General features: G+C 44.8%; 4 protein-coding genes across 6 annotated transcripts; 3 read left to right on the forward strand and 1 right to left on the reverse strand.

Annotated features, from left to right (window-relative positions):
• Positions 1–7413: 7413 nt before the first annotated feature.
• LOC121598402 lies at positions 7414–12646 on the forward strand. Of its 3 annotated transcripts, none has more exons than XM_041925201.1 (4): positions 7414–7505; positions 11001–11154; positions 12118–12254; positions 12333–12646. In XM_041925201.1, the coding sequence occupies exons 1-4, from the start codon at positions 7495–7497 to the stop codon at positions 12526–12528; spliced, it is 498 nt and encodes a 165-aa protein (XP_041781135.1). In that variant the 5' UTR covers positions 7414–7494; the 3' UTR covers positions 12529–12646. The 3 variants fall into 3 exon arrangements, with proteins under 3 accessions (XP_041781135.1, XP_041781136.1, XP_041781134.1); XM_041925202.1 differs by lacking the exon at positions 7414–7505 and adding an exon at positions 8151–8706; XM_041925200.1 differs by lacking the exon at positions 7414–7505 and adding an exon at positions 8796–9410.
• A 2741-nt stretch (positions 12647–15387) lies between these two features.
• On the forward strand, positions 15388–17727 carry LOC121598264 (probable ATP-dependent RNA helicase DDX56). The gene is made up of 6 exons (XM_041924856.1): positions 15388–15526; positions 15602–16350; positions 16578–16677; positions 16751–17091; positions 17166–17307; positions 17376–17727. The coding sequence occupies exons 1-6, from the start codon at positions 15464–15466 to the stop codon at positions 17628–17630; spliced, it is 1650 nt and encodes a 549-aa protein (XP_041780790.1). The 5' UTR covers positions 15388–15463; the 3' UTR covers positions 17631–17727.
• On the reverse strand, positions 17672–18258 carry LOC121598266 (39S ribosomal protein L14, mitochondrial). The gene has a single exon (XM_041924859.1). The coding sequence runs from the start codon at positions 18155–18157 to the stop codon at positions 17702–17704; it is 456 nt and encodes a 151-aa protein (XP_041780793.1). The 5' UTR covers positions 18158–18258; the 3' UTR covers positions 17672–17701.
• A 316-nt stretch (positions 18259–18574) lies between these two features.
• LOC121598263 (putative pre-mRNA-splicing factor ATP-dependent RNA helicase PRP1) lies at positions 18575–22284 on the forward strand. Its single transcript, XM_041924855.1, has 7 exons — positions 18575–19115; positions 19271–20589; positions 20670–20933; positions 21017–21139; positions 21215–21405; positions 21483–21645; positions 21723–22284. Exons 1-7 carry the CDS (start codon positions 19066–19068, stop codon positions 21848–21850), a joined length of 2238 nt encoding a protein of 745 aa, XP_041780789.1. The 5' UTR covers positions 18575–19065; the 3' UTR covers positions 21851–22284.
• The last annotated feature ends 57 nt before the right edge of the window (positions 22285–22341 follow it).

Consider the following 22341-nt stretch of genomic DNA (forward strand, 5'->3'; position numbering starts at 1 on the left):
GTAACTGGTTCATTTTATCACAAATGCTTAAAATGTTTTTTTTTTAGTGTAAGATTTCAGGATGTTTTGTGAGCGTATCTTTTACTTCTAGACTTCTTATGTGTTTAAACCCAATTTCAACGTTTCCCTTTGTATTTTGTTCTGTATTTTTATTTAGCCGAAAATAAACCATAACTGAAGCTAAATTACACCACATTTAAAGAATATGATTTTTTCCAATTATTTTTACATTTGCTACGCTTATAAAGACTGATTTTCACTAAATAGTAGTCAATATCAGAGCAATAATATTTCACAGTTAGTTAGTCAAAAAATTAAATATTCCTGTTTTATTCATATTCTTCAATTTGAACGTGCTACAAACTACAAGCATTTGTTAAACATTGCATTTATATTCCATGAATAACATTGACTGCATAATGTTGATTGCTCCTTGCCCATTTTCGAACATTTTTTTGTATCCCCCATCCATGCTTTATTTCCAACAACCCACACGGTTATCATGGAAGGGGGAAAAACCTTGATTTTAGACCCTCATAAATAAACTTGCGCCTATAGATCTTCTCGCTGCTGCAGACTACTTTTCAGACGATCAAAAGGATTCGCTTCAGCGTGTGTGAATAATTAAAATCTCATCAACATCAAGCACCGCGCTCCCGTGTATTATCAGCTGTTTAAACTGATCAGCACAATGTTTTACACGTCGGTGGTTTTGCAAAACCGTGTATGATTTCACTTGTGGCTGTGGAATAATTTACATCCTCTTGTGTGGGGGATGGGGGGAGCCTCTTAGCATTTAACAGTAGGTTAAATACATAAGTATCCCCAAGCACCAATGCGCCAAGGGTTGCTTTGAAAGCAATACATGCAATTGGAGCTTTAGTCAGTGGAGTCAGTGGCTCCTTTGATCATGCCAGTTCAAGTGCAAAGATCAAAGTAATGCAACAATTGCATGAACAAGCTTCTTGAGGCATACGCATACATACATTCTTTAAGGCGCATTTTTCCATCGCATCGGTTGCATTTATAAATGGATTTAGCGTAGATTAAAAAGTTTCATCCACTAATGCTTCGTTCCCCACCACTGTTCATTTTCGGGATATTACGGAGGTTTTCTGTTATGTTTTGTGTAAAATTTTATACTGAAGTTCTTGCTGAAAGTTCTAAACTGCTACGGTAAGCTAACCTTCGCCCGGCCCGACGGTGGTTAAAATACCGTCGGATCATTTTTGAAATCCAATTTATTCCGTTCAATTATTCACCCAGGCCCTTTTACAGTGGTTTAAAATATTCAACCTTTTTTATACAAATTTTTGTCTAATTCGAAAGTTATGTATCTTACACTGGAAGCAGGAAGCAATCCTCACTTGAATTGAGTGCGAAAAAAGTAACTATACCTTTTCCCTTTTCATCTTTACGAGTTGTAGATCATTTACTAACCTTTAGTTATCAACACACAAATTCGAAAAGCGACAACTAACAAGGTACTCGGTAGCTGCCACCAACTAAGGGGGTTGTAACAGGAGAATGGTTCACACAGCTGACCGGAAAGCTATCGTTTAAACGACAATTAATTAAAACACGTTCCATGGCAATCAATTAGACCCGTTAGAACCCGGCTCATGTTTCAGCTGGCTCGATTTGCTTGTTCTAGCGATTTTGGTTTAATTGTCCAATTGTTAGCTTACGGTCAATTTGTATCGTTTGGTGTGCCTTTGAAACATGACACTGAGGACCAAAGTTGGTGGAGGCTTTTTCGTTTGTGTTTTACTTTTGCTAAAGTATTAAAACGACTATTAACATCATTCAATATGCTTATGGCTTGTGTGTTGTTAAATTTCATGTTCTAACAATTTGAAATAAATCAAAAGATAAGGAGAAAAGGAGATGAAATGAGAGGGAGTGAAATAGACAGAGAAAAGAGATGAGAACCCTTCACATATGTTTGTCGAGCTTCTTTTAACTTTTTAACTAATTCCAAGTTAATTTTTGAACAGTTAATTTTGAGTTAATTTAGAAGTTATTTTTAAACATATTTTTGACATGTCATTAAAAAATCAACGATGAACACTTATGATAACATTGGACAATCATTACGATAACAGGCTAAATCGTGAACATTTATCATTTTCAAAGTATATCCCTTCAACAGACACGACTTGAGTGAACAAGAAACATAAAACCGAATCGACCAGCGCTTCCTTTAGGAAAAAGATCAAAATTACTACTCATTCCTCCAACCGCCTGTAGCATATGCAATCCGCACCATTTACCATGTTTCAAAACCACGTACCGCTGTAACATGCAGCAACTTGGGCTGCCTGCGAAGATTGAAAGCGTTGGTTCGCCCATTTTCCCAATAGAGGGATTGCGTGCAACATTTCGAACAATAGTATGCAATCCGCTTTCACCTCGTAAACGCTGTGGCATATGCAATCCGCGCGACATTTTCGAACATCGTTCAAATTCAATATTTAGCCGCTTGTTTGAACGGTTGTAATAATCATTTATTTGTGGAAAGTGAGAATAGAATAGCTTTCAAGTGCAAAAGAAATCATTTTTTTTAATAGAAATGGTAAATAAATTGACAGGCATAATAAATTAATAATTTAGAATGCAGCTTCTTACCGTCAGGTTTAAATTAGGTTTGGTTTGAATGCAAACACTATCAACTAAAGCAGCTAGAGTGAAAAGAAAAGTAGATATTTTGTTGTGAATCACTTATTTAAAACCTTGACTAAAAGAGAACAAAAAACCTGTTCCTCCTCCAATTTCCTAAAAAAAAAACCAACAAAAACATCCTTCAAATTAATTTGCAGAAACTTTCATAAAAGCTTTTGATTTAATTACTATTTTTAGGCTTTTCACACGGAGTCACATCATTATTCGTTTGCACAAATATTCTCGCTATAAAACCACACCACCGCTCATTACTCAATTTACGGAAGCCCACAAAAACATCAACCACCGGCTTCTTTACATAGCTCCCACTACAGGATAACGAGGAATGGGGATTTTGACGTGTTTTAGCCCGCAGTCATCACAGCGCTTCCATCGCTAATTGGATGCCCTGGTGCGGCCGGAATGCTGGTACTGCCAAATGAGCAGCCACACTAATAGCCGCACGACGATGAAAACGAGGACGCTCCGGTGCGGTTCGAGACATATTATAACTTTTAGTTTCTTTCCCGTAATTAAACACTCCACAGCGGCAACGATACACGCTTCACCGGCCATATAGGAGTGCCTTTTCCAGCATCCCCATTCCGCCATACCCGAATTGGGGGAAAAGAAACACAATCTTCTAGTTGCTTTCCTTCCCGTACAAATTTGCCCGTTCGCTTCCATTTGCTCGCTCCCCAAGCGTACAATATGTCCTGGGCCCTTAGGGGGCAAATCAACCTCATGTGGGCGTGTATATGTGTATGTGTACGTGTGAGTTAATTTTGTCCTTTTTCCTCTATTTCTACTGCTTTATCACTCGCGGGCATCATTGGCGGTGGGCTGGTTGCTGGTTGTAGGGGAAATGGTGCAAGCAAGCGTCATTCCTGCTGAAAGCGCCCAAGCGCAAATGGAATAATGATGATGCTCGAATTAATGCTTTCCTGCTCTTTCTCTCTCTCTCTCTGTTGGTTTTGGGGGATGCATAATTTTCCACTACAACATTCACGAACCTTTTTTTTTCTTCTTTCTTTTCTGCCACAGGACAGGATGCTTCTAATGGTGAAATTCAGTAATTAATTTTATGGCATTTTTTAACACTCCCAGCAGAAACTGTGGCAGCAAAAAAATAACGGTACAAAATCCTTGCCGCTGATGGCGTCATCAGTTTTGACGCCGATAATGGTAGCAGCGATCCCCACGAACACACTGGACGGGTGTGAGAAAGGAAAGGAAGGAGCCCCGCGTACCGTAGACGACGACATTGTTAGTAAGCCTGCCCCTTCCCCTGCTGTCTGCTGCCTGTTTTGCTCTCGGCAGGACGACGAGATGGATAAGGTAAGCGCAAAGAATGGCACTAGCATGACGGAGCGAAGCTCCATATTCATAAGAAACTGCAGCCATCGCCGGCAGTGACAGCGATTGTTACCCGGCACTACTGGTTTGTAAGCGAGATTTGAAAACATGAAAGATTTGAATGCTGGCTAGCTGCTTAATAGCTGTTGCTATGTGGTGTTGGGTCCCACGGGGGGGGGGGGGGGGGGTTCGCCTTCCATGGCCTGCTCAGCAGAGGCGTTCGGTAGATAGGGCACTTCAGCATGCTTCAAATCTGCAGTGCAAGCTGCAAACGCTTCGGGCGGTGGTTACAGTGATTGCCGAAACTATTGCCAAAGGTGGGTTTATGAAGGCAAGTTCACTAGTCTTGCTTTCATTGCTTTTGAGTGTGATAGAAAAATATTATTTCATACAACATAATGATGGAATCAGAGGATAAAATCGAGTAATTTTAAGTTAGATCTATTCTTCACAAAAGATCTTTTTTAAACAAGGCAAATCAACAACAAACATGAAAATGAAATACCGAAAAGGTTTAATTGACTAGTTATTGTAACAATTGTACAAAAACAAACTATAACACTGATGTAAAATTATTACTTCCAAAAAATATGTTTGTAAAATATCAGTTTTCTCTGTAATGAATGAAAAATACCATACATCAAGGAAAAGAAACCTATTGCAAAAAGATACTGCGAACGTTTGTATAGACGCCATGACCACGGTGGCCAAATAGAAGAAAGTGCAAATTTGCGATTATGAAAGGACAATTAAAAATAACTCAATACTACATTATTACTCGACATATTACAAACATTGCATACTTATAGGCGTTTAGAGACACTGTAAAAGAGACATATTAGCTTATTCTCATCTTTTCGGCATTTATTTATTAATTTTTTTATTATTAAGGTATCGAGCCAACATGGCCTACAAACACAATTACAACTGTCTTATAAACTATGGGCTCCTAAAATTAGACGTAATGCAGTCTAGTATGACACGTTTACATTTCGGGACACTAAAGGACAAGTCAATAAAATTTGAACATAAATTAAAATTCTTAGACATCAATAATAACGGACCCCTAGCACAGATAAGACGATAACGAAAATCAGTATTTAAAAATTGTCGAATTTTTAAAGGTCTAACAGGGCAATAAAAAATTACATCACTTAGCAATAGAGGTGCATCGATTCTTGCAGTTCTCAGTTTAAACATAAACATCCCTTGGGCAACTATTCTTCTTTTTTCAAGAGATTCAAGCCCTATCAACTGACACCTCGTACGATAAGACGGTAGCACGTCGTTGTTTCTCCACGGAAGCCGCTAAATAGCTACACGGCTGAATCCTCTCAAGCCTCTCAATTCAAGTAACTTGCTCCGGAAACCAAGCAACTGAAGCGTACTCAATCGAAGGACAAACAAGGCAACAGTAAAGTGATTTAAGCAGAGAGGATCATGATACAGTTTTGCTACTTCTAATTATGTGGCCGAGAGTCCTGTTAGCCCTAGCAATAACGTCGTCAAATTGGTTGTCTAAATAAAGTTTCGTGTCTAATATAATGCCCAAGTCCCTAACAGTTTCAGATCGAGGCAATAAAGTGTCTGAAAGAACATAATTAAAAAATAAAGGAGTTCTCGAACGAGTAATACTTGTCTATAAAAAATATGCTACCTGGCATGAATTATGTAATAATGATTGAATTGTGTAGTTCTTTAAAATAACTTTTTTAAATAAAAACCTTACCATCACTGTTTCTTGCTCATATATTATCCGTCTGGTTTTTTCCTCTTTGCAGCAGTTACCCGGTGTTAAAAATCACGCGAATCCTAATATCCCAAAGGTGGCGGGAACGAAGGCAGAAAGGCAAGCCAACGGAATGGATGGGATTGCAGAAAAGCAAGTGCAGTTCACTCGTTTCATACATTATTCAGCATCGACCTCTAGCCAACAATCCAACCCGCTTTTCGTGCCCGTGTCCTGGTGGAGTTTTATTTTTTTTATGTTTTGCTCCTTATCAAACACATTCTCCTACACGCTCTGGTTATGGGATTGAGTTTTTTTTTTCGGTACACCCAGCTGTATAAAGCCGAGAAATTCCGCCTAATGCGGTAAGCACCATTAACGGTTATAATGAGGTTGCTTGAGGTTTTTGCTATCACCCGTGCCCCCCCACTTGGCCTCGGACACCTCGGCCCGATCGCACCAATCGAGCCGGAAGATCACAGGAAAGCAATTCGTCAGCATAATTTACACTGAAAACGAGCGCGCGTAAAAACAGTCCCTCGTCCCCGGCTCGAATGCAAATGAGAGTGTCGTTTCGGGCATCGTTAACACTTTCTTCGGTTGAACATCCACTCCGGCAACGGTTTCCATATTGAGGGAAATGCGTAATGCGTAATGGGTATAAAAAATTCATATAATAATCATATCATGTAGCATCTTTTGTTTTTTTGGCATTCACGTGCTGCTACTTCACATTATCATCGTTATTCAATTGTGTATCAAACACCGACACACAAGAGCCTTTATGAAGCCTTTTGACTTCGCTGTGAATTAGAGCAGCAAATAAGTTTGGAGCCTGATATTCGATGGTTTGGGTGGTTTGGTAATCTCGGAAGAGTCTTGACAACCGTTTGATCCATGGAATATTTAATTATCTACTTAGAAGGTTCTATTGGAATGGGAGAATTCAGTTGTTTTGAGGATGTTTCGAAAATTCTTTGTTTGAATCTTCGAAAGACTCTGAAGCGTTTGAATTGCTTGTTCAATGCTGCTGTTTCCTCATATTTGAAAAAAATGGATAATACTCAGCCAACACCGTTTATGGAATCCAATAAAGGATTTTTCTTACCTTATGAAATCCTAAATTTCTTATCACTAGTGTTAAAAATGCGTTACTCTATTCCTGCAATGTATCGCACCAATGAACATTATTATCTATAGCAGTTCTCCCTAACCTTTTAAACATCGCGGACTTGCACTTTGCTTTGAAAATATATTTGCCGCAGCCCACATCTAATGAGGGGATACATTTTACAGACTTAGTACAAAGCTTTTAACCAAAAATATGTTTAAATCGTATTCTAGACGTGCCTGTTGAATATTTAATCTTTAAATTAAATTTAATTTAATTATGAGCATAATAGGTACATCATAGAGATAGTATAATAGCCCCATAAAACTGATGAGTTAATTTAAACAGCCTTTACATAACAAAAAAAAACAACCCCTTGTACAGCGAAGATTACAACCACTCCCAAAAAGGACAAAAGCAGGTCACAGAGAAAAGACTTCTCAGGGCTCATCAATATCATAAATACTACAATCGACGCTGATTTATCGAAGTAGCACACGCGTCCTTAAAACCTTCACCCGGATTAATGGCGCATCCTTAACAAGAAAGTGTTTATGCAACAGCTCCCAAAACCGCGAAATCATTTTTCAAAAAGACACACCATCAGCTCAATTTCATAACCAAAAGTACAAACAAAATGACAAACCGGTAAGTTCGGTGGAGGGGGGGGGGGGATGGATGCGGTAAACACTTAATCTTATAACCCCCGAAGTCACGGCATCATCTTCTTCACCCAACCACCCACCGAAAGGTAAATTGTTCGCCTATAGATGCACGATCTCGCGATGTACCGCTGCCTAATGATGATCAAGCGAAGTAACCATTGCTCGCACAGCTGCTCGAACCTGCACGCCGCGCTTAAAATATTCGACAATTGTTTTGTAAGTAAAGGCCTGCCATGTTCCTGCATTGCGCAACAGCCAATAGCCCCCCCTGAAGATGTGGTTTGTGCCAGCAGCTGGTCCCAGATGATGTTACCGATGACCGACAAACCGGTGCCCGTTTACCGCGGGTGGATCTTGCTGTTGGGAGAAAGTATGTTTGTACCCACATTCCCATGTGGTACTGGTTAGCTCAGGTACACGGTACATTGGAGTACATTGGAGCATCGGAATTCGTTTTGTTTCCATTCGTGGTTGATGGAAAAAAAAAATGTCAACATCACTTCTTTCCCGGGCCTGGTGTGTCCCGTGCATGAGAGCAAACACGTTTGAAGCTAGATTTGACATGTAGGACACACGTGCATCACAGTAAACTGGTCAATCCACTCAAATAAAGTAAGGGAGTTGCCATCGGTGACCGACCGAGCAGAGAACCTTTCGAAGTTGTCATCACAAGTGGACAAAGGAGTGCTCCTAGCATATCTTGTCTTAAGTTCAATAAGTTTAACCCCCTTTTAATAACACACTAAACGGTGTTCAGTAATTCCATCAATAGTGTATCTAATATCTCATCACGCTCGTTCTTCCGGGCATACACAGCATCGGCTGCTCAGACGGACGCCTCTCAAGTTGCCCAGGCAACCGCACACGCTGAAGACGACAGCCCAACGACAGACGACGTAATCTCTTTCTCATGCAGTTTCGTCGTGTGCAAAAAAAAAGCGCAGCCCCAACGCACCTGAGACAACCCCGGAAAAAGTCGTTCAGGTGGGCCCGGTTTCGGGTTAGTCGGCGGTCTGCGGCCCTCTTCTAATGGCTGGCAATTGAAACGTAATCCGCGTGTGGTGCCGGGCAACCGTATCTTGAAGCTGTTTGCCGTACGCAACGAGATGATTATTTTCCAGCTCCTTTGAGGGGAGTTTAGGTTCGGATCATCTGATCCACACAAACGTGTTGGATGCCCGTTGGTAAGCTTCACCACAACGTTATCCACCGACTAACCACGTTGGAGTTCGTGTGAGCGGATAGCAATGCACACTGTCACCTGGCTATGACTGGTGCGTGTATGACGAGCAAAACCAACAAAAAAAATCGTACACGGTAGGGAAACATACATACAAAACGTACTATATCCTAACAAACCAACCCAACACACTTCCCTCTCCTTTGCGGCAAACCGACGCAAGGGTCTCGGCGCACACTTTCGATTTCGGCTCGCGCAAACCATTGCCGTCTTTCGGTACGTTCGCGTGTACGCGCAATCGAAGAAAGTGTTTCGGTGCGGCGCGCGCGCGCTCGCACAGTTCGACTCGCGCTGGACCAAACGCGAAGCTTGAGATCTCGATCTTGCGCGTGCAGGACCTTTGCTGAAGCGCAACTCGCCGAATTGGGTGAGCCGGTTGGGTGGATTTAAGCGAAAGTGAAAATAGATCCCACCCATTGCGGTCACCGTTTGCGATGGTGGTGCACGCAGCGGCGGGTTGGTGAAAAGCTGCGAAAAGAGGCCGTGTGCGTGTGATAACGGTTGGCAAACCAGAACCAAACCTCCTCCTATATTGGGCTTTGGGAGTCGCGGTGGTGATATTCGAAACAAGAGTTATGTAAAGAGTGACTTTTTTTGTGTTGGTTTTGCGCAAAACGGACAACGCTACACAGCTACGATGGGATGGAGGTAGGTTTAAGCTAGTGATTTAATAAGAAATAGTGCTGGAGAAGTAAAAATGTGTGCGGTTGTAAACTACAACAGTGAATGATTTGCTCGAAACGTAACGAGAAGTGTGTTATTATGTTTGATGATGCGATACAAGGAAAAGTTATAAGAAAATTGATAAAAAAAGACAGACTATAAATAGTCGTATAAAAATATTTTAATTTTAAACAGCAATAGACTTTTGTCACGATGTCGCTGTCCATCGGTGACCTTGCTATGTGCCCTTGGGAGTAATATATGTTTGTTAAGAATTCATTTTGTAATGAATTAAAAATGGCTAAAATGAGTGCAGGAGATCCTCGAAATACGATCCGCTCGAGTTACAATTATCCGCCAATCCGGGCACGCTTCAACTTCCGTGGTCTTTTTTTTATTTTATTTTGTATTTATTTAAGTTTTTTAAGTTGATGAATATATTTTAATAGTTTAATTCAATTTTCTATTATACTGATGGGCCCAGTGTAGTTGACACAAAAAGTCTTACTTATTCATCTTAGTTGGTACAACAACCATAGTCACTATCTACACCTACACAAACCAATAATGGGGCCTTGGGGCTATCTGTGACACTGATTGGAGTACTCATTGCAGACCAGAAAACCCATACGAGGCTTGAACTTTTGACGGGCATGTTGTTCAGTTGTGCAACTCGACGACTTTACCACGGGACCTCGGCCCGGTATACAAGTACAGTACGAATTAAATAGTCGAACACTTGCACTATGCAATTCGATGTTTTACAGTGCAACTAAAAGGCCACGTTTGTATGGAAAACCCAGTCAACACAGTGTCACATAGTATAAAGAGAGTTTTTTTTTGTACAAGTAGTCCCCAAGATACACGGTACCTCTTATACGCGAATTCGAAGATAGGCGGTTTTCTAAATTTGATAGTTTTTAGTGCAAATTATACCGATGTAACACATCAACTGTCAAATGCCAAATAATCTCCCTTTTAATCGAATATTAAAAACCATTTCAAAATGTTTAAAACTGTTATGTTCAGACAGTATCATATCAAATACTTAACTAAGTGGATAAAACAACCCCCTACTTGTAAAAGTATATGCATATTAGTGATATTTGGGCTGGAAATTACGAGATTCGACTTACGCGGAAATTCGAGATACACGGACTTTTGCGGCCGTTATCGATCCCTATTAATCGTGTATCGCGGGGACCGCCGGAATTCTATTAGTGAATAACAAGAGGTTTGAACAACAATAGCCAATAGACCACATAGAACACACGAAAGAAGTACATTTTAGAGTCAAGAAAGCAATTGATAGAAGAACTCAAAGAGAGAGATATAATGAATAAATTTGAAAAATACTAGCAACAACTAGAATTGATCATTGGTTTTTGGTAGAAAACGTCCATTTTACCATGTAGAAAATAACGAGTATTTTAAATCATTTGCGAGAACAATGTAAAAGCAGGCCAACATTACCGACGGCATACGTTGCAAATACTTACAAAGCGTTCACAATTAATGCATATTAAAACCATTTCATACACATTCTATCACATCCCTGTTCTTCCCATGTTTCAGATTAATCATTCTCGGAATAGTAACGCTCGGCTCGCTGTTCACGTTACATCTGCTAGCGCAAGACTTTATGAAACTATCGAAGCCGCTGTTCATGTCGTCCGGGAAGCGAGATCTGGGCCCATCGTTACGCTACAATCGAACCGCCGCACTGTTGGTAAGTGAAATTGGAGAAGTAAAAAATTACAACAGAAAGACGTATTGCACCATTCAATGTGCCGAGTGCCATGTTAAGTATGTTGAGCGGGGGGGGGGGGGGGGGGGGGGGGTAGGGCGAGTGTGTAAAAGAGGGCTTTGGTCATTTTACATCTCACTGCCAGGCTGCTTAGACGCGGACGTCACGGAAAAGCACAACATCCTTCACAAAAGGGGGTTTGCAAAAAGGACTCTTACTCATTGCTTTAGACTGCATCGCTTTTCACTATGCAATCCTTTTAAGACCTATCTGTTGTGCAAGGAAATGTGCGGGCAAACTATTATGCCGCAGGACACAAGTAGGACACACATAGGCAGGATAGTTGTTATCCAGTTAATGCACATTTCAAGTGTGCTTTCACTACCACGACGGAAAGAGAGGAGGGAGGGCTGAGGGGGGGTGGGGTGAAATTACATCCTACGGGAGAGGGGGATTGGAGAGATAATGGGAAACAACGCACAGGACGTACACAACCACGTACAACCGCCATTAGGTTATTATGTGTGTTATATATTTTCCAATTCGGCGGGGAGCGAACAAAAAAAACACAGAATAAAAAACGAAAATGTGGACGGGGTGATACCGACTGCCATCAAAAGTCGTCGGCCATAATCGTGCAAGCGTGCACAGGGGTCGCTCGCGCTTTTCCCCGGGAAAGGATGCTTCGGCTGTTGCTGGCTGCAGTCGGGCCATGCGCATGTGAAAACGTGCTGCTGCGTAAAAGTGGGAAAAGTGGGAGGAGCTTAGGATTAGAATTTTCCCATTCCGTGTGTGTGTGTGTGTGTGCCTATGAGAGGAATGAGTAGAGGAAAACATTCATGTAAATAAGTGCAAAAACGTATACTGCGAAAAAGTGTTTTACCACCCGAAAATAGTTATTAAAATTCCATCCTCATTCTTCATGTTTCATCCTTTTTTTGTTAGGATTTTGAGTCAAAAATCAACTGGAACAAAATCCTGCAAACGGATCCACTCAAGTGTGCATTTTCCCTCGTCTGCCAGCTGGCCGCCGGTGCCGAACCGCAGGACGCGCAGGCAAAGATAATTTATGAATTTATCGCGTAAGTACCGAGCTAAACGATAACCGAATACGAATAGTTCACTCAAACAACAACACACTGTCCGCTCACGTTGCACAGGTTTAGCGTAGAGAACAGCAAAACGGTTCCGGCACCACTGAGGGAATCGTTCGAGAACGGGCTGCAGTACAACGGCAACCTGAAGGCGAAGGATAACTACAAGCAATGCTACCGGCGCTATCCACTGTGCCTGTACTCGGCCCGGACGATGCTTCGGTTTATGAGTCTGTTTGGCAGGGAGGCGGAGGAGAAGTAGAGTTTAGGGGAGTAAATTAATTGCCAAGGAATTGGGGTGTCCCTTTTTGGCGGAGAAAATACAAAATTAGTTGTAAGCATCACATCAGCGGACGAGACCCTCTATTCAGTATGTAATAAAGAAGAAACTCTTAACATTTACATTCAAAATGTAAGTCCTCTCGATTTCCTCTGTGTGTGAGAAAGAAGCTCCTCCGTGGCCTACTTTGATGTGGTGTATAATTCGTGGAGAATTAAGGTCAAACACGTGTGTGTGTGTGTGTTCGCATCTGTGGAACAATTTGTGCTTCCCAACACTGACCTCGTTACCTCCATACGGCGAGCACATATTTTGACATGCCTGTTAGATTATGCTTTAACAACTTCATTCATCATGCAACCCACTTGCAAAGGACTTCAAAGGCTGTTTTGTTTCCATCAGAGCAAATGTCAAAACACTTCCGTGCGACTTCTCATCAACGGGGCCCTGCCTTGATGGGTTAAAGAAGAAGGTGTCCGGTTACCTGCACAGAATATCCTGGAGCGGATGCCCAAAAAAAAAAAGACGTCCTGTGGAGCACAGGAGGACTGGAATCTATTCCCGTGTTCTTTTTCGTCGTTTTTCGCACATAGGGGTTTATTTAATTAATCAAATTGAAACCTGCATCCACATCGTTCTTTTTGGCAAAAAAAAAGCTTTACATTCCACAACACTTTCCTTACAGCGAGCCCATCAAGTATTGGTCTAGCGGAATGTTTACAGAAAAAGGTTAAATATGACTGTAATAACTTCGTTACTCGTCGTAACAACTTCGTTTTACGTTACGTAAAAGTCCGTAATTAAGTTATTACGGTCATAATTTACCTTTTTCTGTTCATTATTATTGTTTATTGATTAATCTACAACGGAACGTATGGCCTACTTAAGATAAGTACGGTACAAAAAAGTTACATAGCAAAATCAAGATTTGTATCGTAATTCACTGCAGCCACAGCAGTAACCGGAGACGTTCCTTGAAGCACTGAGTTGAGTGTTCCGGTGGTGTTCTCTAGACCTAAGTGTTCGGATTGGGGCATAGATATCGACTCGATGCAACAACAGGCGATAAGTCGATACAGCCATTTAGTAAACCAGCGATGAAAGAGCACTGTGCACTGCGTCTTCTAACCGAAAGATGTTCAAGGCCTAGAAGACGGTACCGCGCAGCATACGGAGGAAGATTATTGCGATCCTGCCAGGGAAGTAGGCGCAAGGCATATCGCGTGAGCTTACGTTGAATTGCCTCATGTGGAGCAATTGAAGAAGCAATAGTTGGGCTCCAGACTCCAGGCACGAATATTCCAGAACCGAACGAACGATACTATTGAAGACAGCTTTGATGCATATTGGGTTGCGGAATTCATTAGTTGTCCGGATAACCACGCCAAGTAGTTGGTTTCCTCTGGCTACAACGTAATCGATTAGCTAGATTGTAAAGTTCAAACTTGAATCAAGAAGAACGCCCAGGTCTTTGGCATGATTTTGTCGATTAACTGCAGTTCCGTACATGAAGTAGATACCAGTAATTGTGCTCCTGCATCAACAAAAAGACACACAGAAGCATTTCTCGATGCAGATAGTCAGTCCACTGCGATTGCACCAGGAACAGAAGGTTTCGATGCAGTCTTGCAGGAATATACAATCGCCTGTGTTATGTATAGGCGCGAAAATTTTTGCATCGTCGGCAAACAGCATATTTCATTGTAACATAAAGCATTAACGATTCTTCGATTATATAACAGCATGTGAGGGTTTCTTTTTTACGATTTCAAGAACTCCAAAGAATTGCAACGTATCTTACGATTACGTCAAGTGCAGACTATACCGGCGGCAAATAGAATCACTCTAGCCCAGTGTTCGGCTAACTTTGTCGCATAAAGAGCCAATATTTATGAACAATATCCATACCATTTCACATTAGGAGCCAAATTTATATTTTAACAAGCATCAACATAGGGGAGGTTGTGAGCAGTTCTTAGAAGGCTAAAGATCCCCCAGACTGGGTAGAATCGCATGCGGCTCCGGACACTACCGACCTTACCGAGACTTGCTCTAGGCGGACCCGGTCTTGAACCGTGGAACCAAAACTCCATCACTAGAAGGGAGTGGCGAATCAAAGAACACGTGAATTAAGCGGTCGTCTGGGCCCCCGAGGTAAGAAGCCCACTCCCCACTTGCATGTGAATTGTTTCAGATTCAGCTTTGCATTTCGAGTTACGGAACTCCATTCCGAACACATCAGCAGGACCTTTATCCTTTGAACGCTGAGAGTCCCCATTCGCGTCAATTCGCTGTCGTGAGGCTAGATCATCCGGTATTGTACAAATGATATCAGTAAGCTAGTTTTATTCGCTGTACGACGTTGTTGTTGATTTGCATATTTAAGGATATTTTGCCCATTGGAGTTATTTGACTCTTTAAACTATCTTAAATTTAATTCCTAATAAGTTTAATCAACAATGTCTTCGTTACACTTACCTTATCCCGCGCCATACCGGTTACCAAGTACGCTAGTAGATTCTTCGTACACTTTCTTGCCAAACAAACTTGACCCTTCGGTTTCATTTGCACTCTGAAATCGTTGTTCCAGTTCCTGATGCAGCTGTTTTGTTATCCATCCACACAGACGAGATCAAACTTAAACAAGCTTATAGTAATTTCATTTTCGAGCATCGCCGCGAAGGTTTATTTTGGCAACAATTTACAAATGTTGAATGTTTACCTTTTGCTTTCCAAATGGTCGTAACTGAAGAGCCTACTGTAAATGTTCAAATCATGGAAAACATCGCGTACATATCACCTCATGTACACCTTGTCTATATACCCTGTGCAGACGGGAGCTGTCAAATGAGCTGTCGCAGAAGCACGCGCTACGCTAGCGAGGAAAACATACCAGCAGCAGGTAAAACAAACCAGCATGGACGAACCGGGACCGGGACTGAATTTTCACGAGTTTGAGCTGGACGATCGTCTACTGCGGGTAACTAATCCCTTCTAAAACCGCCATTTTGTTTCGGTAGCCATTATTTGCTCATTTGTCTGCCCATTTCGACAGGATATAGCACGGCTAGGATGGATCTCCCCGACGCTGGTGCAGGAGAAAGCAATCCCGTTCCTGCTCGAAGGCAAAGATGTGCTCATCCGCGCCCGCACCGGTTCGGGCAAGACGGCCGCCTTCGCCATCCCTATTATCCAGAACGTCCTACGGTACAAAACAGAAACGGCGGTTCGTGAAACGTCCGTGCTAGTGATGGCCCCCAGCCAGGACCTGTGCCACCAGATCGCCAAAGTGTTCGCCAGCCTGACGTACTCGTGCGGACCGCTCATCCGGGTGGCGGATCTGTCCTCGAAGGAGGAGAAAGCCACCCACCGGCATCTGCTGGCCGAGCGGCCGGATATCGTCGTGTCGACGCCGGGCCGGCTGCGCACCGTGCTGGCCGACGGGACGCTGAACGTGCGGGAAAGTCTGCGCTGCGTGACGATCGACGAGGCCGATCTGATGTTTACGTTCGGGTTTGAGAAGGATTTGAAGGAGGTGCTGAAACACTTTCCACCGGTGCACCAGTCGGTGCTGTGCTCTGCCACGCTGGAGGAAGATGTGACACAGATGAAGAAGATGGTGCTTCGCAATCCGGTAATATTGAAGCTGGAGGAGCCTCAGCTGGCGGTCGGTACGCAGCTAACGCACTATCAGATTGAGGCCGAAGAGGTGGACAAGGCGGCGATACTGTACACCGTGCTGAAGCTGAAGCTGATCCAGGGCAAGTGCATCATCTTCGTCAAGTCGGTGGACCGGTGCTACAGGTAAGCGGGAGGGACGATGGTGGTGGATTTTGTGCTTGAATTTGCTATGATGAATCCTCTTCCTTCTTGGAGGCAGCATTGAACGATAGCGGCTATCTTGGTCGCTATCACTCATTGGCTGTCGAATGACTGTTGGACTAATCTTCTCTCTGAATGTGTGTTTCCACCAATTGTGTGTCGAAAGATGAATCCGTGAAAAGATCGATAATTGGGTTGTTTAATTGCAGATTGAAATTGTTCTTGGAACAGTTCGGCATACGGTCGTGCATTCTAAACTCTGAGCTGCCTATCAAAATTCGCTGTCACACGGTCCACCAGTTCAATCAGGTGAGTTAGCCATTTATAAAACTGTTTAAAAAATATTCGTTAAATTAAACAAAAAACTTGATTCATGTCTTAGGGTAGCTACGATATAATCATCGCCTCGGATGAACTGATGGCAGAAAATCCAGCACTGGTGAAGAGGAAGAGCGACAAAAAGCCGTCCACCAAGCAGCTGCTGCAGCAAACCGAGGCCGAATCGAGCGTGTCCCGCGGCATAGACTTCCAGTGCGTTTCGTGCGTGGTGAACTTCGATTTCCCCTCCGACCTGAACTCGTACATCCATCGGGCTGGGCGAACGGCACGTGGACAGAACAATGGCAGCGTGCTGTCGTTCGTAGGCATCGAGGAGCTGGAACTGAAACGGAACGTCGAAGAGTTTCTCCAAACACTGTCGAATGATGCGGAGTTCTCCATGAAGTAGGTTGAAAGCGCGCAGAGTCGAAGGAAGAGATGATATTTTAATGATTTTTTTTCTCTCTTTCTCTCTTAAGGGATTTCAATTTCAACTTTGACGAGGTGGAAGCATTCCGGTACCGAGCGAAGGATGCATGGCGAGCGATCACAAAGATTTCCATCCGAGAGGCCCGAATAAAGGAGCTAAAGATGGAAATTTTCAACTCGGAAAAGCTTAAGGTAAGGTAACCGGTGAAGCTGCCCAGGGAGCGGATTTTAAAAGAAAATTAATTTAAACTATTCCACAGTCGTTCTTTGAGGAAAATCCACGCGATCTGCAGACGCTTCGACACGACCGGCCCCTCCACACGGTGCACGTGCAGGAACATTTGGGCGACGTGCCGGAATACCTGGTACCGGCCGCCCTGAAACCAATGGTGGACATTATGAACGCGAAGCGAAAGAAGAAGATGAGCGAAAAGTACGCTGCCGCCAAGAAGCGGGCCAAGTCCGACAATCCACTCCTGGTCAACGGTATAGATTACATGAAGAAAGGATGGTAGAATGTAAACAATAGCACCGCACACAACACAAACACGTATAATCCTGTAAAACCAACAAACATTTTGATTTATTAAACAAATCTACTAGCTATACCGAGCAGCTTCGTGTAGTCCGCGCCCTTGGCCTGCGTTTTCTCCTTCAGTATCGTGCGCAGGATGGTCGGGATGGGCACGTGAATGCGCGTGCCGAGCGGTGTCCCGTTGTCGTCGATCAGCACCAGATTGTTGCTGTCGAACTTGGGTATCTTGGGCTTCTGGAACTGCTTGCACCCGACCAGGATGCCCTTCTTCTTCTGCCCCTTGATCGCTACCAGCACCTTGTCGCCGATCATGCCCACGCTCTGCTTGTTGTACACGTGAATGCACTTGGGCGGTTTGCCCTCCGCCATGGCCCGCTTGCCGATCTCGCTGTTGTCTACCACACGCAGCCGAGCCATTTTGCGAATCTCGCTGCACACGGCCGTCGTGTGCAGGGGGCGGGAAGTACCCGCAAGCGGAACCAGCGCGGCGAACGATTTTCGCAACATTTTCTCGCCCGAAAACGTTTGCGCCCGGAGTTTTGGAAACGTTTTTGCGTAACCGCGTCCACTGGGACAGGCGGGGAAAGGAAAACTTTGTTTAGCTTTGACTGCTGTCAAACGGCTGTCGGCCGAGCACATGTTGCAAGGTCGCTTGAGTAGAGGTAGGCAAAGCGGCATGAAATAAACAAAGTATAAATTTTGTATTTTACTTCATTTGCGGGCTATTGAGATCCATAAAAAAATATTCATAATTTTTGTATCCTTAAAAAAATTCAAATAACTTCAACCATTTACATTTTTACACAAATTTCCTGTTCTATTAACGCACATATTTTGGAATTTTCCCCTGCGTACATAGCTCACCTGCAGCAACCTTATGCTAGAAAAAACATCGCCACGGCCGCGCGTTTGACATTTCCTAACGCCATTTTTCGGGCAACCGAGGCACGCAGCCCGAGATCAATAGTGTGGTTATAATTGTTTCGCGGATACGCTCCAACTTTTATAAGCCCGCTCCGGTTTTCGATCCCCTTTCCTTGTGGCAATAAGATCCCCCGTTCTAAAAAATGTGCTACAGTGTTTCGCGACGCTCGGTGGCACCATACGGATGAAGAGCTGGCCCCTGGCTTGTGCTACGCGGTGCCGGAAGGGACAGAATCAAACACATCAAACTCCTCGTGCATCGAGTGCAAAGAAGAAAACGAAGCGACCCGCCGTCATTCCCACGCTACAAAGGGCTGAAGGAAAGGTCACAGCAGTCCGCACGGGTAAACACACAGGTCGACCAGGGTGGGGAAAAGGTAGAAAAACGCCGGTCCGGGGGACGCTTGTGGCAGCCGCCACGGGATCTTTAGCATCGTGCCCCATCGTGTGTACTGTTTCGAGGGGTAAATAGGAGAAAAAGGCACGCGAAAATGTCCAAGCGGCGTATCGAGGTGATGGACCCTTTCATTAAGAAGCGAAGGTAGGTTGCACGTTTCCGCCTGTTTGTTCATGTCATGTGTACGTGTGTGCGTGTGTGTTTTTGCTCTTGAACACGTTCCTCCCACAAACATGGCGTCATTCGCTGTGTGTGTATGAAACGCTAACATAATTTCCCTTTTTCCCATTCCCCCACAGAGAGGAGAAGGCAGCGGCCGAAGGGGCGGCTGGCGCCAGCTCGTCCAAGCTCGATGCGGGCGGCTCGTCCTCCAGCGGTCCCAGCTCCGCCTCGAAGGCGGCGGCGGCGGCAGCGGCCGCCGGTTCCGCCACCGAGTCGGGTGGCAAGAACCCGCTGAACGGTATCGCCTACACGCAGAACTACTACAAGCTGTACAAAAAGCGCATCACGCTACCGGTGTTCGAGTACAAGACGGACTTTATGCGGCTGCTGTCGGAGCACCAGTGCATCGTGCTGGTCGGTGAGACCGGGTCGGGCAAAACCACCCAAATACCTCAGTGGTGCGTGGAGTACGCGCTGCAGACGAGCTCGAAGGGGGTGGCGTGTACGCAGCCGCGCCGTGTCGCCGCCATGTCGGTGGCCCAGCGCGTCTCGGAGGAGATGGACGTAATGCTCGGGCAGGAGGTGGGCTACAGCATCCGTTTCGAGGACTGCTCCAGCCCGCGCACGCTGCTCAAGTACATGACGGACGGTATGCTGCTGCGCGAGGGGATGAGCGATCCGATGCTGGAAGCGTACCAGGTCATCCTGCTCGACGAGGCGCACGAGCGGACGCTCGCGACCGATCTGCTGATGGGCGTGCTGAAGGAGGTGATCCGGCAGCGCAAGGATTTGAAGCTGGTGGTCATGTCGGCCACCCTGGACGCGGGCAAGTTCCAGCAGTACTTCGACAACGCGCCGCTCATGAACGTCCCCGGCCGGACGCACCCGGTCGAGATCTTCTACACGCCCGAGCCGGAGCGCGACTATCTGGAGGCCGCGATCCGCACCGTCATACAGATACACATGTGCGAAGAGATCGAGGGCGACATACTGATGTTCCTGACCGGGCAGGAAGAGATCGAGGAAGCGTGCAAGCGGGTGAAGCGCGAAATCGACAACCTCGGCCCGGACGTGGGCGAGCTGAAGTGCATCCCGCTCTACTCGACGCTGCCGCCGCCAATGCAGCAGAAGATTTTCGAACCGGCACCGCCGAAACGGCCGAACGGTGCGATCGGCCGCAAGGTGGTCATCTCGACGAACATTGCGGAAACGTCGCTCACGATCGACGGGGTGGTGTTTGTGATCGATCCCGGGTTCAGCAAGCAGAAGGTGTACAATCCGCGCATTCGGGTGGAAAGTTTGCTCGTGTCGCCGATCAGCAAAGCGTCGGCCCAGCAGCGGGCCGGTCGGGCCGGGCGAACGCGCCCCGGCAAGTGTTTCCGCCTGTACACGGAGAAGGCGTACAAGACGGAGATGCAGGACAACACGTATCCGGAAATTTTGCGTTCCAATTTGGGTAAGTTTCGCTGTCAAAGTCATGCCCCGTCATGTCGTTTCACACGGGCAAATAATTTTCTTTCCAATTTCTTTTTACAGGCACGGTCGTGCTGCAGTTAAAGAAGCTTGGCATCGATGATTTGGTTCACTTCGATTTTATGGATCCGCCGGCGCCGGAAACGCTGATGCGTGCGCTCGAGCTTCTCAACTATCTGGCCGCCCTGGACGATGACGGCAACCTGACCGATCTCGGTGCGGTTATGGCCGAGTTTCCACTGGATCCGCAGCTAGCGAAAATGCTAATTGCCAGCTGTCAGCACAACTGCTCCAACGAAATTCTTTCCATCACCGCTATGTTGTCGGGTAAGGGGGTCGGCATTTGGGGAGTAGGAGTGTTGATGGTTTGGGAAGGTATTAAACGCATTTTTTTTTCTATTACCCCACAGTTCCACAGTGCTTCGTGCGACCAAACGAGATGAAGAAAGCTGCCGATGATGCTAAGATGCGCTTCGCGCACGTCGATGGCGACCATCTGACGCTGCTGAACGTGTACCATGCGTTTAAGCAGAGTAAGTTGCCCCGCAATTTGAAATTAATATAGAGATTTTCTAGTTTGTGCTATTCTTTCTCTCCCCTCCGCACAGACAATGAAGATCAGGGCTGGTGCTATGATAACTTCATCAACTACCGCTCCCTGAAGTCGGCGGACAACGTGAGACAGCAGCTGGCGCGCATCATGGACCGCTTCCAGCTGCAGCGCACCAGCACGGACTTCACCTCGAGAGAGTACTATTTTAACATTCGCAAAGCATTGGTACAGGGCTTCTTCATGCAGGTAGGTGCCAGCGTTGCTTCCTCTGGCGAGTTGTTTGCTTAATGTTGTTCATACTTGTTGCTGCTTTCCACCAACAGGTCGCACATTTGGAACGAACCAAGCACTATCAGACGATAAAGGACAACCAGGTGGTGCAGCTGCATCCGTCCACTTGTCTGGACCACAAACCGGAATGGGTAATTTACAACGAGTTTGTGCTGACGACGAAAAACTACATCAGAACTGTCACGGATGTAAAGCGTAAGTAGCATTTTTCTTGTTTGTTTTTTACTCTTGTGAAGGACTTGAATGTGTAATGGTATTTTTCTCCCTTACAGCGGAATGGTTGCTGCAGATTGCCCCACAGTACTACGACATGAATAACTTCCCGCTGTGCGAGGCGAAACGGCAGCTCGAGCTGATACTGGCGCGCATGGACTCGAAGCAGTTCCAGCAAGGATTTTAAATTGTAATTATGCTCAAACTCTGCTGGACCGCGCGCGCGTTTTAGCTATCCCTCTTCGTCATACCTTCATACCGTGCGCGAGGTAGCGAAGAGAGGACGCTAATGGTAAGCGGCACCCACGTGTGAGAGGTGAGCGCATTTCAATCAAAGAAAAGTATCAATCTGCTTTTAAGTTTCGCCAGTTCTTTTTTTGTATTGTGCGTCTCTGTCCCGTCAAAGCATCATCTCCATACCCATACCACAAACACAGAACGGTGCGATTATACAAAAAGTAGGCTTTTAGGGAAGTAACTTACCTTAATTTCTTTGCTTTCGGGATACTTTGCGCCCTGAGAAAACACGGTATGTGGCTACAGTCAGAAATAAAGGCAATAGATATGTACACACACAAACACATACGAACAGGTTAAATTTCCCCGACTGCTCTATAGAAAGAAATAAATGTGTAGTTCGATACCTACGTTATATTTGCAACATCTTTGTTTACGATT

The sequence above is a fragment of the Anopheles merus genome, chromosome 3L (assembly GCF_017562075.2).
Source record: "Anopheles merus strain MAF chromosome 3L, AmerM5.1, whole genome shotgun sequence".
Taxonomy (NCBI): domain Eukaryota; kingdom Metazoa; phylum Arthropoda; class Insecta; order Diptera; family Culicidae; genus Anopheles; species Anopheles merus.

What these genes read in the sequence shown, in the direction of transcription:
- LOC121598266 (XM_041924859.1), bottom strand. Translation starts at nt 18,157, where the DNA reads ATGTTGCGAAAATCGTTCGCCGCGCTGGTTCCGCTTGCGGGTACTTCC.
- LOC121598263 (XM_041924855.1), top strand. Translation starts at nt 19,066, where the DNA reads ATGTCCAAGCGGCGTATCGAGGTGATGGACCCTTTCATTAAGAAGCGA. An exon ending in CCTTTCATTAAGAAGCGAAG is followed by an intron (nt 19,116 to 19,270) that starts GTAGGTTGCACG and finishes ATTCCCCCACAG; the next exon opens with AGAGGAGAAGGCAGCGGCCG. An exon ending in TACAGGGCTTCTTCATGCAG is followed by an intron (nt 21,406 to 21,482) that starts GTAGGTGCCAGC and finishes TTCCACCAACAG; the next exon opens with GTCGCACATTTGGAACGAAC.
- LOC121598264 (XM_041924856.1), top strand. Translation starts at nt 15,464, where the DNA reads ATGGACGAACCGGGACCGGGACTGAATTTTCACGAGTTTGAGCTGGAC. An exon ending in TCGGTGGACCGGTGCTACAG is followed by an intron (nt 16,351 to 16,577) that starts GTAAGCGGGAGG and finishes GTTTAATTGCAG; the next exon opens with ATTGAAATTGTTCTTGGAAC. An exon ending in TCAACTCGGAAAAGCTTAAG is followed by an intron (nt 17,308 to 17,375) that starts GTAAGGTAACCG and finishes ACTATTCCACAG; the next exon opens with TCGTTCTTTGAGGAAAATCC.
- LOC121598402 (XM_041925201.1), top strand. An exon ending in ATCGAACCGCCGCACTGTTG is followed by an intron (nt 11,155 to 12,117) that starts GTAAGTGAAATT and finishes TTTTTTTGTTAG; the next exon opens with GATTTTGAGTCAAAAATCAA. An exon ending in ATAATTTATGAATTTATCGC is followed by an intron (nt 12,255 to 12,332) that starts GTAAGTACCGAG and finishes CACGTTGCACAG; the next exon opens with GTTTAGCGTAGAGAACAGCA.